Source organism: Tenrec ecaudatus, chromosome 16, assembly GCF_050624435.1.
Source record: "Tenrec ecaudatus isolate mTenEca1 chromosome 16, mTenEca1.hap1, whole genome shotgun sequence".
NCBI lineage: Eukaryota > Metazoa > Chordata > Mammalia > Afrosoricida > Tenrecidae > Tenrec > Tenrec ecaudatus.
The window spans coordinates 9,805,364-9,822,203 of NC_134545.1; the positions used below are offsets into that span (position 1 = coordinate 9,805,364).

Consider the following 16,840-nt stretch of genomic DNA (forward strand, 5'->3'; position numbering starts at 1 on the left):
CAACCGACCCACCTAAGCTGCTGGGTCAGGGACCCTGAAGGGATGCTTTCTGCCGTAGAACGGGACCCGGGGGCGTTACTGTCTGTCTGGACAGAAGAAAGCATTTTGTCCACAAAGGAATTTTTGCCCACCAGGCTTCACGTCATAAGCTAAAGTCACTGAGGCTTTTACTTTTGAATGGAAACTCCTCCTTCGTAGGTGTTGGTGTGTGTAACTTGAGCAGTGCACGATTTCATCAAAGACCACGTTAGGAAACAGAGAGGAAGGTAAGTCAGAAGGCCTGTACGAGGGTGCAAGTTCACCCACACGCACACTGTCTGTGCCTGTGACCATTAGGTGGCTGCAGACAATACACCTGTCTTGGCTCTGGGAAGGTGTCTTCAAACCCATGGCCCAAGTAAAGCGGTGATTTTCGAGGGGATCTGCTGGACCACTTCAGTTCAAGGCAGATAGGTCAGCTCAGAAGTTTATCATGACTGTCTTTTGTGGGGGGGATTGGTTTCAAAGGGGTCCTCTTGGTGTATTTTTGTCGAAGGGGCTTATGAAGAGGTTTTAAGAAACTGAAAACTGCAATGAGGTGAGAAAAAGGCCAAGAAAGTTGTGCTGAGGAATTATTACCCTGTTTACCACAACGCAGCACTTGCTCATCCTTCCAGGACAGCCAGACCTGCCCTAGGAGAACTTCACTGGGCAACCTTAGCCTTGCACCGCCAGCCCTGATCTTGTCCCGTCAGCCTGCTTTTTTCATTCCCTTAACTTAGAGAACATTGAAACGGGAAATGATCTGAGATCCTTGAGGATGCCAAAATGGCTCTGAGGATTTTTCAGGAAAGGGTTCAACCAAACCAATCTAAACCCATTACCATCGAGTCCATTCTGACTCAGCAACTCTATACAAGGTTTCCGAGCCTGTAAGTCCTTATGGGAGCAGACAGCCCCATTTTTTTCCCTCACAGCAGCTGGTAGGTTTGAACTGCTGACCTTTCAGCAACCCAATGCATAGCCCACAGGACCATCAAGACTCACACAAGGAATGGTTAGAAGGGATAGAAGCACCACCGTCCAAAGTACCGATAGCTAGAGAGAGGCTGTGTTCAGAAGTTCACATGTTGATAGTTTTGTTTAGTAAATGTTCCTCTGGTTTTATAGCAATACCCTGTGACTTACCCCCATACCTTTGTTAGGGTGCACAGTGGCTGCACTGATGGGCTCAACCATGAGGACAATTGTGAGGGTGACACAGGGCCAGGCAGTGTTTTGTCCTGTTGTGCATGAGATCTCCATGAGTCAGAGCTGACTTGACAGCACCGACCAACAACAGTCTGAGCTGAGTTAGAAATGAGGTTGCAGAGGGATGACAGTGAAGCTCAGCGTTCCTCATCTCTGAAATGGGGAAATAATACTTACAGCACAGGCTAGTTATGCTGTGATAACTGAGATAATGTAAAGGGCCCAGAATTGCTCCCTTTAAACTGGTTAACAGAGGCCAATGTTCCTGATTGGGTAAATAAGAATGCCTACCCTTGGAGAAGTTAGGATCAAGAGCCGAGTTGAGATTCAACCCATGTGTTGAGTCCCTACCCTGCTCCAGCGTGGCACCAGCCAGATGACGCTGTCTCCAAGCAGTGCTTTGGAGGGAGGGTGCAAAGGAAAGGCTGTGGTAGTTACATCGTCTGCTGTCAATTTGAGAGGATTAAGAATGGAGGGGTGGAGTTTAGCCTGTCAATCAGGTGGCAGCTTGACGACCTCATTTGGAGACGCTAAGGAGATAAATAGCTCACCGGAGGCAGGACACACTCACTCCCTGGGAGACATTGTAGTTGACATGCCACATGGAGACAGGGTGATGGCAGTCAAAGCCTCAGAGCTAGAGAAGCCACTTGAAGAGACCCCTGCCAGTGCTGAGGTGCTTACACCACCACCGGATCCACAGACTTCCACCCACTGGCCTGTGATCGTCTTGCATTAGGCATCGTTGCATGTGTTTTGTGAGTCTAAAGAGGAATTTATAGAGTGGTAGCAGACATATGGCTCATACCGATTTATGGACTTGACCTGCGCTGGGCTGGGATGTTTTCTCAATATTAAATTGCTCTTGTCTATAGAACTCTTTCTTCTACATATGTGCGTTTATGAATTTGTTTCTCTAGTCTACCCAGACTTACACAGAGGCTTTCAGCAAAAACCAGAAGTAGCTGTTTCACTAATACGCCACAGCATACCGGGGGGAAAAACAATCCCCTCTAACAAAGCTCACAAAGCAGTTATAAGCAGCAAGACCCAGACAATCCACCGAAGGGCAGGCAATATTTGCAAATCATTTTTCTGATGAGGCACTCGTATCCAGAATATATAAGGACTCTTACAGTGCAACACTAGAAGGACAGATAGCCAATTAACCACGGACAAGGGATCTGAAGGCACACTTCTCTAAAGCACATATGCAAATGGACACTAAGCACTTAAAAAGATGCTCAGCATAATTAGCCATTAGGGAAATGCAAATCAAAACCAAAATGAGACACCTCTCACCCCACTATGATGGCTACAATAGAGAAGATGGTAACAAATGCTGGCTGGATGGGGAGAAACTGAACCTCGTGTGCACTGCTGATGGGAACGTAAAACGGGGCAGTCGCTTTGGGAAACTAGCAGTTCCCTGAATTCATCATACAGTTACCACATGACCAACCGTCCTACCCTTAGGTATATCCTCAAGAAAACTGAGAGCATATTGCCATACAAAATCTCGTACAGCAAGTGAGGATCTCATTGAAATACAATGCATACTCTGGCTTTCTCATCTTTTTCTCAGACCTTAATCATTTCTCAGTATCACAGAATGTTCTGCAAAACACGATTCTTAATGGTTATATTAGTCCATGTTATAAATAGAGGTAGTCGAAGTTACTTCATCAGTCTCCTATGTGAAATCTTCTACAATAACCCCCAGCAGCAACAACAATAAATACTACTGTTTAAGCACTTGCTCTGTGCCAGGCACTGTGCCTCCTGTATGTTAATTCATCTTATCGTAATTTACCATAATTAACACTGGGATGAATGTTGTTACGTGCTGTTCAGTTAACTCTTGCTTCGTAGCGACGCCATGCAGCACGACAACACGCGGCCCGGTTCTGTGCCCTCCTGAGGATTGTTGCCATTTCTGAAACCACTGTGGCAGTAGGCGCTATGAAGCCGTTCTTGTTTAAGATCTTTCTCATTTTCACCCACTTTTTACTTTACCTGCTTAGTGTCCTTCTGCAGGGACTGTCACTTCCTGATAACATGTTCCAGGTATGTCATTCCCATTTCTTTTATTTTCTTTTAATTAATCATTTTATTGTTGCGCTCTTACAGATCTTATAATAATCCATAATTGAGTTGTTTTAACTACCCTTGCACATATGTTGGTTGCCATCATCCTTTTCAAAATATTTTCTTTCTACTTGAGCCCTTGGTATCAGCTCCTCTTTTTTCCCCTCCCACCTTCTTACCCTCGTGAATACTTCATCAATTATATATTAGTATTGTTATTTTATATCTTATACCACCTGTTGTCTCCCTTCACCCACGTTTTTATTATTTGTCCCCTTGGGTATGGGGCTTATATATCCAACCTTGTGGCCAGTACCCCCCACCCCCCTTCCCACTACTTTCATGGTGTCACCACTCCCACTACTGTTCACGAGGGTCTCATCTGTCCTGGATTCCATGGACAGATGAGCTGTTATCTGTATCAATGTACATACTCTGGTCTAGCCGGATTTATAAGGTAGAACTGGGGCATGATAGTGGCACGGAGGAAGCATTCAGGAACTAGAACAGCGGTTCTCAAACCTGTGGGTTGCCACCCCTTTGGGGATTGAACAGCCCTTTCACAGGGGTTGCCCTGAGCAAAATTACAGTTATGAAGTAGCACGAAAATATTTTTATGGTTGGAGGGTCACCACAACATGAGGGTCGCGGTATTAGGAAGGTTGAGAAGCACTGAACTAGAGGGATGTTGTATGTTCCGTCGGTGCTATGCTGCACCTTGGTTGAATCGTCACCATTCCCATTTCTGAGGAGTATTCTAGCTGTACATATCCAAAGACAGAATTCTTCATTCTTCCAGTAATCCGTGATATATTCAGTATTTTATAAAATAGTTTTATTGGGGACTCGTACAATTCTAATCACCATCCTTATGTGCATCCATTGTGTCAAGCACATTTGTACATTTGTTGCCTTCATCATTCTCAAAACATTTTCTTTATACTTGAACCCTTGATACCAGCTCCTCATTCCCCCCTCCCTCTTCACTTCCCCTCCCTCATGATACTTGATAACTTATCAATTATTATTTTGCCATATCTTACACTGACGTCTCCCTTCAGCCACTTTTCTGCTGTCATGGACCACAGGGAGGCGGTTATAGATACAGTCGGTATTTTCATCACCACCATCATTCAAAGGCATCATTTCTTCTCCGGTCTTCCTTTGGGCCAGATCTCACATGCATGCGAGGCGATTAAAAATGCCACAACTTGGGCTAAACGCACCTAGTCTTTTAAAGTGACCTCTTTGTCTTTTTATGTTTTAAGGATATCTTTTGCAGCAGATTTGCCCAAGGAAGTGCATTGTTTGATCTCCTGATTGCTGCTCCCATGAGCATTGACTGCAGATCCAAGTACACTGAAACCCTTCACAATGTCACTGTTTTCTTCGTTCATCATGATGATGTTGGTTAGGGGTCTAGGTGTGAGGATTTTTGTTTTCTTTATACTGCGGTGTAATCCATACTGCAGTATGGGCTGATTTCCACCAGTGAGCCCTCTCTCCTCCCAGCATAGCTCTAAGTCTCATGGCAGCACGCAGGTCACCGCGGTGAGACAAACTCAGACACGCTCTGGGACGAACACACTGCACATGACGTTGTCTCTCCATTTAGGTAACTGCTTTTGTTGGCTTGTTTTTAGTCTCTTGGTGCTGCTTTCTTTGTGTAGATATTTCATGATCTTAAATTTATTTCTCCTTTAAAATATTTTGGGGGGGTTGTTCTGAACATGCCAGTATTTTTAATCTACTGAGTTGCTAATAATTGAAGTTACTAATTTTAGAATATAGTCCCTCTTCTTCAAACCACTTTTTTAATCTTTCAAAGTCATTCTCGTCTCTTTCACCCTTTTAAGTATAGTACATATTTGGCTAGTGGAAGGTAAGTGAGTCTCTCTCTTTCTCTCTCTCTCAACTCACTCCCACTTTACCTGTAGGTTTACTTCAGTGCGTCAGCAGAGTCTGAGATAATTTTCTTTAGGTGTAAAGACTCTCTTTCTATAGATCAATATTGTCTCAGATTCCAAACTCCTAGATAGCAGCCTCCATCAAAATACCTTGACATATATGGGTACCTAGTAAATATTTTTAGTCATAACATCTGAGTTTTCAGATGACTGTGGGATTTCTTGTTTAAATTTTGCTTGCTCTTACATTTCTGTGCCCAAGGTAGTGCTGGGAATTCTAATACTGGGCTTCCAGACCACAGTATGCATTTCTTCTTCACCATTAATTCTTTCGTGATTGTCTGTCTCTTGGGCCTCTGGGCTGTTTGTCTCCATAAATATCCTCAAGGACAAGTGAGAAGTGTCTCTTTGCCTGTCCATCATTAGAGGCAAAAGCTAGAGGAATTCTGCCAACCTTGATTGAGAATCTATATGCTGATGTTGATGGGACAAGACGATTAAAAGAGAAAGCATTCTGAACATCAAAGCTGTACTCCTACCAAGGGATCAGAAGTCAGGCAAGGTACGGCCACCTGACTACTGCACTGAGAAGCGAGACTGTAAACTCCATGGGGATAAGAACTGCCATTTTTGATTTTGTTCTCTTAAAGTTACCTTTCTAGGTCTCATTTTCCTCAAGGATAAGTGGGAAGAGCAGCTTTCTTGCCTGTCTTGGTGGGATTTTGTAAGGACAAGTGAAAATGTTGTCAGTAAGAAAATGCTTTGAAAACTAAGTAGACCTGTACCAATGTAATAATAACAACAATAGCAGCAATAGTAGTAGCACCATACTCTTAAAAAGATGCCGCAGAATTTTCTAGAACAAAGAACCAATAAACCTACCCAAAAAGAGGCTATAGATATAGGAGGTCTCCCTTTCTGGGGGGGTGGGGGGGTGGATAAGAAATATGATATAGACAGTAAAGGAAATAGAAAGACAGGGTCCCTAATTTCATTCATAGGAATAAAGGTGTGAGACAGGAAGAAAATCAGCAAATGTTTGATTAATTAGACCCATGAGAAACATCTGTGTTAAAAACTAACTAATTAAATAAAAACGTCTGTGTTAGGAAAAGGGCCAGGGAAGATTGTTAAACAGGGAACACTCTACAATACTCCAGATCACAACAAGTGACAACAAATGCACTATTAAGGACAACATTTCCCTTATGCTCACAGGGTCCTGGGAAACTTAGTAAATGCCCCATTAGAGAATCACAAGGCACTCCTCTACGGCCATACCACCCAGAACCGCCTGATCTTGTCTAATCTCGGAGAGTCTCAAGACACAATGGCTTGCTAGAGGCTCCAAGAAGCTGCAAAATAAGGAACCAGTTGACCTTTGCTTAATTAAGACTTTGATTTCACAACTTCCTGCTAAAACTTGTTAACGTCTGGCAGAACAATGATCTGAAAAGCATGGTTTGGGAAATTCAAACTTGGTTCCAGAACATGCAATGCTGGAAGTTTTCAGCTATGTTTATGCTCATCCTCAAAAAACATCGTATTCTGGATGAGGGGCTTTGAATTCAAGGGTTTCATCCTGGGACTGGCCACGTGAGAATAAGACTCATTTCTAAAGGAAGCCCGTTGGTCTGTGGTGTTGAAAGTATCGGTGAGCTCCAGACCAGCCAGGGAAATGATCCTGGGAACCAAGCCTTGGCCAAATTCTCAGTGGCCCTTGGCATTAACCTGGGCTCTTGAATGTTTTCAGAAAATGTTTTGGCACAAAGGCAGAACTTAGCTGAGAAATGGCAGGAAGTCCTTAGAGATGAAGGTAGCAGCAAGCCCAGCCTCTGTCACTGTAGATCATTCATTTTTCAAAGACGTGTTACATGCTGACCATGTGTGCGGCATCGTGCTTGGTGCTCTGGCTAACAGCACAACCTCAAGGGGCAACCTTAAGCATCCAGTACAAAGACGTCAAGGTGCACTGGGGGTTTACAGGACAGCAGGAAAGCTTCATGGAGGAGACCGTTGCCCAGATGAGCCTTGAAAGAGTTGTGGAGGGTTTACCAGGTAGACAAGCACAGATTCAGGTGTCTAAAAGGTCTGACTCCAATCGTGGTTCTTGTACTCACTATCTGTGTGACCTTGAACAAAGCACTTCACCTCTTTTGAGTCCCACCTTTCTTATCTGTAATAATATCAACAACAAACCAGAAATAGAACCTAACTCACTGCTATTGAGTGGATGTCAAGTCATAGCGATCCTATAGGACACGATCCCTGTGAATTTCTGGGGCTGTAACTCTTGACCAGTATAGATAGCTCTGTCTTTCTCCTGCGGAGTGGCTGGTGGCTTCGAACTGCAGACCTTGTGGTTAGCAGCCCCATGTAACCATTATGGCACCATAACTCCTATCTTATCAATAGTATTGTTAGTATTAGCAACTGCTTGGTTTGTGGCTCAAACACGTTAAACACTCAGCACAATTTTTGAGACATTTACTCAATGACTTGTACCTATTATTATTTTACAAAACTATAAGGGTAGGGACTTAATTGTTTTGTTCCTTGTCTTACCCTCTGTGCCTACCATCGGCATGAGCCATCGTTCCCTCAATCTACTGATCCATCAGTGCACTGACCAGCAGTCATTTGATCATAGCTCACTGATCCATCAGTTGTTCGGTTCATGTACAGCGGCATCCATCCAGCCATGCATCAACTCCACAGTTTAGTTACGGAGTTCCCTCGTGCCTCTCCTAGGTCTGGTTCCCATGTTCCCATAATCCAGTGCCAGCAGCCATCCATTCATGGCTACTCTTCTTTTAGCTTCCTCTTTCCCCCTATCATGACAAATTCAGCTGTTTTATCTTTTCATCAATAAGTTAGGTTGGCATTTTAAGTATGTTTACTTTTGTAAGAACACAGAAATTAACATCGTGAAATAGATTGTCTGTGTCTGCAATGAGCCAGGACTGAAAGGACTGTGAAGCGGTTTAAATTTCAGATTTTCAAGTGGAAATCCTGGTGGCATCCCCCTTTCCCATACAGGTGAGGTTCATGAAAGCAGTAAAGTAGGCAGGGGTTGTTTGGGTGCCATGGACAGGTGTAAAATCCGCAGGTGTCTATCATAGGACTTTTAAACAGTGGTTTACTTCAGGCAAGATCTTTATGACCTGGAACTATGCAACGCCCTTCAGAGCTTCAAGGGTAGAAATCCCTAAGGAATAAGTCTAAAGGGTCCATACTATCGTATATTATAAGGACGGCCCCTTTTCCCACTGACAGTTGTGTGGAAAGGGCCTGAGAGTCTTGAGGGGAGTCACTTTGAGAGACCTAACGAACTATAGCCAGCAGTCAGAGCCCCAAATTGGGGGTGGTGTTTTGACCTCGCGTGATTTATAGAACTGTTATTTCTAATTTCTGCCCAGACTACAAAAAGGAAGAGAAACACAAGCAAAGTGAAACAAGCACACGCTGCTTTCTACATCTCACTGAAGTCCACTGGGGACATCCTGGGGTGGACGAGCAGCTCCCCGGTGGAGATGGGTGTGGGGTGCAAAGGACACCACCAACTGGGGTTCTTTTTCATTTTGTGGGTCTTTACTTTCTTTTTGACCACAGACCTTGTGTTCCAGAAGTAGGCGTGGTTAGGCTTTGGGCAGATCTGTGGCTTACAGTGCCAGCCTATGATCATGGTCATGGATTGTGAAAATGGCTTCATTTGCCTCTCTTATGGGTTTGAGCCTGGTTGTCTTGTTTGAGGAAGACTTATCTTTGCTTTTCCCCTGTATTGAATCCCTTTTGTCTCCATTCTGTGTCTGTCTCTTTTTGGTTTACCTCTTTGTTTGAGGGGAGTGCATCCAGTAGAAAGCCTAGTCTTTCTCCAGAGGAGCCGCTGGTGGTTTCCAACTGCAGACCACGGGGTTTCAGCCCAATGCAGAACCACGGCACCACCAGGGCTCATCTATAGGTACAGATAGAGGTGTAGGTGTAGATCTAGATAGGTAGGTATAGATGTAGGTGTAGAGATTATTTATTTGCTACTTTACTCTCTTCTATTTTCTTTGTCTCCCCCCCCTTGGGACTTTTGTTGGCTAGATGCTAGATTTCCTAGAATGTTTCTCAAAGTCTCTTGCACTTTCTTGAATATATATATATATGTACATATATATATGTCTGTATATATACATACACGTACACACATATATACACATTTATACACACATGCACATATATATCATTTTAAGATTTAGGAATAAAATTTTATTTCTTTATAATTAAATGCAAGAAAGACAAGATTTGAGAAACATTTGAGAGAGAACTGCTCATTGAGTAGATCTGTACTCATAAAAATAAAACAACAACAAAAATCACTGCCATCGAGTCGATTCCAACTCATTGTGACCTTGTAGGGCAGAGGAGACCTGCCCCATGGGTTTCTGAGACTGTGCATCTTCATGGGAGTTGAAAGCCTTAACTTTATCCCATGGAGTTGCTGGTGGTTTTGAACTGCTGACCTTGGGGTTAGCATTGACTATATATTTTTTAATAATGTATTTCTTGGCTTTCTTCTGCTCCTCACATTATTTATTTTATCACACCGTTTCCTGCTGTGATTTGTTTCTGTATCTTATTTCACAGGCCTTCACCAACGTCTGTAATCTTTAGCTACTGTTTCAAGTTTTAAAGTGAGACACAATAAAATGCTTTGGTGTCATTGAGTGAGGCAAGGGTACATCAACTGATGGCTGTTTTGGGCCATTGGATGGAGACCTGTTCATTTATCTGGAGGACGTGAAAATGCTATTTTGTTGTATTTTTTCACCCCTTTCTTTATTTTCTTGGGCTTGTCCCATCCTTGGAGTGAAATTTTCCAGGTTCTTGCCCAGATGCCTGGGGAAGAGAACCCAGTGGGAGCAGGAGTTGGGGACTTGCTTCACTGTTTAGTATGCAGATTTGTTGTTATGTCACTAAAACTCTACTCTCAACTTTGGGTGATGACTTGGTGGAGCTTTCTGGTGAACATCACCAAAAAACAAATCTTCCATCTTCTGGCTGCCTGGCTGTCCACGGTTGCAATCTCTGGTAGCCTCAGGGCTTCACAAACCCACTTCCAGGGTTCCCCCTTTCGTCATCCTTACCCTTCACTTCTGCCTCCCAAGAAGGGATCTCCGCCGTGTCATGAGCCTAGTTTCTGGGGTCTTGCTGAACAAGTTGCCATTCCTCCTGTTGGGTTCTTTCTCTGCAGAGTTCGATGGTAGAGTTATGTACTCTGTAAGACCAGTCAGTGCTCAAGCGGCCTTTCTCTGTCTTTCCCCACTCTCATCTGTTTTGCTCTCTTCTTGTCGGTGGGTGCTCACACTCCCATTAATGTACTGAGAAAGGAGTGACCAAAAATAAAAACAGGTACATTCAATACTCCATCCTTAAGCTGATACCCTCTTAAGTGTATTTTGTTTGTGTGTTCGGTTAGCATTGACATTTCTCTTTGGGCTACAGCAATGATCCCAGCCATGTAGTTACTGCTTTTATTGCTCATCTCAATAAGCAGAGAGGCGCCACGAGAAAAAAGAACGACTAGTCTTCTTATTGACGGTCAGATGGGACGTACCCACATCGATCCTATCATCAGGAGCCCCGGTGGCTCTGTGAGTTAGCCGTGGGGCTGCTAACGGCAAAGTCCGAGGCGAGACTGCACCCGCGGTTCTGTGGAGGAGCGATGACGCGCTCGGAGTCTGTACAGACAGATCGCTTGGGCAGCCCCAGGGAGCAGCCACTGCTCCCTGTGTGGAGGGTCACTCCAAGTTGGAATTGACCCAGTGGCAGTGGGTTATCATGATCATCATCATTGTTAATACTTACAGAGTGTCCTAATCTAAGCATTGATTGGATAGCTTAGAATATTTATCATGAACGTGCCACAAGAGCATGTCAATGCATACTACCCCCATTTCACAAATGCAAAAGAAAGAAAGAAAGAAACCAAGCCTCAGAAAGACTGGGGCACTTGTATGCGAAGTGACAGACATCATACATAGTAGAAAGGAACGTGAACCTTAGTGGCTGGTATCCAGATGGGTTGTGGAGGTGTGATGGAGAAGAGGTTCTGGTGAAAGCATACTGGTACACACCCAGGCCAGGTTTATATCCACACACAAATGTCATTGGTAGTTGGTTCAAATGACTGTATCCTGAAAGCCAGCGTGGACTGGAGGCTCAGTAGGAACTCAGCTCCCGTCTCCAGGGCTGGACCCAAAATCCAAACCAAACCCACTGCCACTGAGTGCATTCTGACTCATAACACCCCTATATAGGATTTCTGAGGCTAGAAACAGCTATCAGAGCAAATCTTTCTCCCTAGAAGTGGCTGGCTGGTGGGTTTGAACTGTTGACCTTGCTGTTCAGTCCAAGGCTTACCCAACGGCGCCACCATGGCTCCAGGGATAGGCCAGTCCAACTACTAAGCCAAATGAAGCTCACTCAGAATGGTCAGTGCCATTGCAGCTTGTCTGAAACCCCTCTTCCAGAGCCAGGAGGGCAGAGATTTTCCCTGTCCCAATAGCAGAAACGGGCACAAAAATCCCTGACTATCTGAGCATTCCCAGACCTGGAACAGAACCTGGCTCCATCAGTATTTGTTGAATGAATAAGCAATCCTTTACCTGGATTAACAGCCATGCTAGAAAAGCTTGGGGCTCCTTTCAGGCTGAATAAACAAGATCACCTAGATGGGGTGGGGTGGGGGGGACAGTAGTGGCTCAATGGTAAAAATTCTCACCTTCTGGGCAGGATTCCAATATTGGCCAATGCACTTCAAGTGTAGCCACTAACCATCTGTCAGTGGAGGTGTATGTGTTGCTGTGGGATGCGAGAGGTTTCAGCAGAGCTGCTGCACTGAGATGAGGAATAAAGGCCTGGTGGTCTTCTTTCAAAAATCAGTCCATGAAGACCTAAGGGATCACAACAGTCCAGTTTTGTTGTGCAAAGGTGGCCATAAGTCAAGGGTCAGTTTGACAGCAGCTCACAACAGTAGTGGTCCCAGATGGGAGAGAGACACACAATGAGGATGATCTGAAAGCCAGCCCTACACCCCTCTTCCCAAACCCTGTCTCCTGGGGCAAGTCTGTGTCTGACTGGTGTGCAGGGGCTGTTTTCAAGTTCACATGAAGGGACCACATATGGGATTGCAGTGGTCCTATTTGGAGGGAAATTCTGTATCCCTGAAATGGAGTGAAGGTTAAAATGAATTCCAACTTATCCGTCTTCTACATAGAGAAGGACTTCTATGTCCCCTCCACTGGCAGTGCCCGACACACAGAGCTCCACCAGTCAGTGGTGCTGTGCCAGCCCCAATCTGCAGCATGCTTCCTGACAACTCTGGAGACTCCCGCCCTGAGCACTCTTCTCAGAAGTGGACTTTTCAAGGCACCTGTACACGCCTGCTTTGTGTTTTCACAGGGGTCCTTCTCAGACATGGTCTAAAGAGTAAAGATATTCATTGTTTTCGAGGTTGTGGGCTCTTTTTAAAGTTCTGGGAACTAGTTATGTTGAGCCCTGTTAATATTTTCCATACGTGTACATTTTCATCAGTTTGCATCATCTCACAGCGTATCTTCATGGGGGAGGACTCTTGGCATTTATTGATGGTCATTGGCACTGAAATCAGTTCTATCTCATGGAAGCCTGCATGGTCTGGATAGAACTGGGCTCCATTAAGGTATGGAGGCATTTGCGAAGGGGCCCTGCTCACTGGGAGGATCATGCCCAGCATGGCAGGACACGACGGTCCTTCCTATAGGCCCTTCCTGTAAACTTCTAGGAGCACTCCCAATCCCGGGGGCCGACATAAATGCTCCCACTCTCCCACCTGCCTCTGTGGAGAGTGGTATCACCCTTCCTTACTATGCTGGAACTGAGCACAAAGTATACACGAGAAATGAACATAGCCAGGACTGAACACTGCAAGACACCTTTGCGACCAACACACCTGGTAGCAGTTTGTCGGCCACCTTCCTTCCACCCACTTTTCCTCTTTCTCTTTGCCCTTGGGGCACGGAAAACCACCCTTGCCCAGTCCAGACCGGCACTGTGGGAAAGCCTGATCAGAAGCCTCCAGGGAGTGCAGTGGGGATTCATGTCATTCCTTTGATGTCACGTTTGTTCTCATGCGCAATGTATGTCTCCAGACTCCCAATCTGTCTGTTGACGGTTAATATTTGTTCTTAGTGCAGTGCTGGGGGCTTAACAGGCTTAATTTTGTCGAATCCTCACAACATGGTGTTTCAACTTAAAACACTTGAGGTTCTTGCTTTATAGAGGATGAAACCAAGGCTAGATACAGGTGGTAACTTGCCCACGGGCAGTTTTCAGACTCTAAAGTCTGTGTTCTCACAACCGAAGGTTCTCTGGGGCTATGACAAGAAGCTCAGAGGGAAAGGAACAGGAATTGGGGGGGGGGGGGTAGAGGGGTCAGGAAAAGGTGTCTATTCAAAGCGTATGCAAACATCACCCCCAGGATACACCAAGTGTGTTCGTATCCAACCTGTTCACCCCACCTGGAGAGGTAGCAGGTCCCAAACTTGCGAGAAAAAAGCCTCTGCAGGCATTTTTATAAATGGCGTCGGGGGTGGGGGATTGGCTGCCTCATGAATAAACTAGAATGGAGTTTGCGTGCCAGCCATGGAGCCGGCTGCCGCCTAGCAAGTGGGGCTGCCGCATCCACCCCAGCTTCTCTGCAGAAGCCCCAGCAAAGCTCTAGGCTGGATCTCTGAGGAGAGCAGGGTAGGTAGGAAATGGGCGGGCTGGCCCTAAGGGACCAGATGGACTGGCTTTCAGGACTCATACAGAGAACAGCAGCCAGAGCAGAGCAGAAGCCACCATCTGGTTACACCAGTCATCCATTCATTTTATAAGATTGATTACGCATCTGCCAGCGCCGGTTCCATTCTAGGTGCTGAGGACACACAGCAAACAACACTGACTAATAGCCCTGCCCTCAGGGAGCTTCTATTTTTAATGAGGAAACACAGACACTAGCATATTGCTAACTGGAGAGTGTAGCTGCTGTACTGTAGCATGTTAATAACGGAGAGTATAGCTGCTATACTTTAGTGTATTCATATGGAGAGCGTAGTGGTTATGTGTTGGGCTGCCAAGTACAAGGCTCAAAACCATCAGCCACTCTGAGACTGAGTCTCTGAAACTCACAGGGGCAGTTGTACCCTGTCCCATAGGGTCACTCTGTGTTGGCATCAACTTGAAGGCAGTGGATTTTGGTTTTACAACCGCCATACTATTGCATATTAATAACTGGAGCTGCTGTCGTAGTGAAGTGCAGTGTTTTCTCCCAAGTGGGCGACACTGCCCTCTGGGCGGCAATGGAACAGGCCTACAAGAGCAGATACCTACACTTTATCCTGGACGGTGGGCTGTAATATAAAACATTTTCATTGCTAGGGAGGCACCGAGTGATTTTTTTTTTCTGGAAAAGGGAGGCCAGCTCAGTTTGGGACCCTGCGGTGCAGTAGATTAGTCATTGGGCTGCTTTCTACCCCACCAACTGACCCATTGGTGAAAGGTGAGGCTTTCTGCTCCCTTAAAGAATCACAACCTTGGAAATTCAAAAGGGCAGCTCTAGTCTGTCCTATAGGGTTGCTACCATTCCAAATTGACCTGATGGCAGTGAGCTTGATTTGGGGTTTTATAGTAGATGGAGAGAGGTGCTGTGGGCCAAAACTAGGGAAGGGGGCTAGAGAAGTCTTGAAGTGATTGCTGTTTTAACCAGCCTGCAGCGCCTGCCTCAAGAAGCAACACAGGAGGGCCAGCGCTGAGCACTTGCTGGTGATCTCATTCATGCTCACTGCAATGCCTCCAGCTAGGGTGGCCAGCCTCCAGGCTTAGAGAAGGGGGAGGCTCAGAGAGGCGCAGTGACTTGCTGGAGAGCAAACAGCTTTAGGACAGGAATTTGAACTTGTAGGAACTTCAGCAGACGCGCACTTGCACTCCACTACGCATGGCAGAGAGCAAACACATGGCAGACATTTGGAGAGGGGCAAATGGGGTCCTTGGGGATACCCACAAAGTGAACATGGTGCCAGCATGGCAGTGGTGGGAGGACTTTGGGGGGTGGGGCCCTGGGGATCATCCCTGAGCTGGACTAGTGGGCAGTGGGGGAGGGAGTACACTGCAAGGTTGTCCCAGGACAGTCCTTCCTGGGCTTCACCCTGCCATCACCCCTGAGCCAGCTGCTCCAGTCAATAAGGCAGGGACCTGGAGGAGCCCCTTCTGCTGGGGTTCTGCTCCTAGGAGCTCCTTGGCCTCCAGAGGTTCCTGGAGCGGAGTCTCTGGAAGGACAGATTTGAGGGAACACTAGGGCAGGCATGTGGAGGGCACCGAGGCAGAACGGGCTCTGAGAGCCTTTGAGGGGCTCCGCCAAGGGAGGCGGGGATAGGGTCTGTGGCAAAGGGGGAGCGAAGTGGGGTAGAAGCAGAGAGGGGAGTGAGCGTGCCCTTGCAAGGGGAGAGGGGCTCCAACAGAGCAGGTGTGTTAGCGCAGACAATCTGGAGAAGGAGGCTTAGGTCCTGGAGTGACAAGAACAGGGAGCTGGGCTTGAAGAAGCAGGAAGGCACTGTTGCATCCCCAGAGAGAAAGCGCGAGCCCTTGAGCCCAAAGCGGGGACTCACTAGAGATGGGCTGGGGATCCCCAAGGCTATCTACACGGGTACAGACACTGGCTGGGAGCAAGGGGCCGCAGCCGCGGGAACTCAGAGAAAGTTCTTATCTCTAAGACTGGGGAGACAGGTGAAGGAGACCTTCTCTTGGAGCCTAGGAGTACTGGCAGAGGAGGGGGCAAGGAGGCAGGGCAGATGGGGGAGAGAGCGGCCCAGTGGGCGGCACAGGAGAAGGGTGGGAAGCCTGTCTATGGGTGGCCCTCCGCTGGGGTTCTGGGCGTCACAAGGAACGCAGAGTGGGGGGCGCAGGTGGTTTCAAGGAAGGTTCTCAAGAGCAGGAGCGAGGTGAGGCGCTTGGAGAACCCAAAGTCCCTGGGGTGGGGGCGGGGAGGGACGCTGGCCAGGCGGCGGCCGGAATAGGGGCCCCGAGCCCTGGAGAGTCGGCTGGTCCCATCTCCCTCCCCCTGCTGTTTCCGCCGACCCAGAGCGCGCACTCACCATGATGGAGAAGACTAGCGCCACGATGTTGATGGGGTACGCGGGGCAAAAACACGAGATGATGGTGAGCCACAGGTAGTTATTGGGCCTGGGCACCTCCTCTTCAGTCTTTTCATCCTCAGTGTTGGCTTCCGGACTGCTGTCCAGAGCGCTCTTAAAGTCCGTGCCTGGATCAAAGTGGGACATGGGCGAGGCCAGTCGGGGGGCGCGCGCACAGTGCAGAGAGGATCGGTCTGGGGCTCCAGCCGGCAGCTCTTGCTGAGCCTCTGAAAAGTCCCAGCTTTGGGCTCAGGGGAGAGGTGACCTCACCCAGCTAGTCCTCGCCGGCGCTCTCTCAGCTCGGGCTCGGGCTCAGGACTGGGCCAAGAACTTCCCTAGGAGGCGGGGCTGGGGTGGGGGTGGAGGGCCTGGAGATAGGGGAGGAGAGAAGGAGACGGGCGTCTGCATCAACTAGGG

General features: G+C 47.0%; 1 protein-coding gene across 1 annotated transcript in view; it reads right to left on the reverse strand.

Moving 5' to 3' along the window:
* Nucleotides 1–16,570, reverse strand: part of TMEM233 (transmembrane protein 233) — a 34,684-nt gene extending 18,114 nt beyond the window's left edge. The window contains exon 1 of the mRNA XM_075534247.1: nt 16,385–16,570. Within this exon, the coding sequence (XP_075390362.1) occupies nt 16,385–16,570 (186 nt within the window). The remainder of the gene's footprint in view (nt 1–16,384) is intronic.
* Nucleotides 16,571–16,840: the final 270 nt, after the last annotated feature.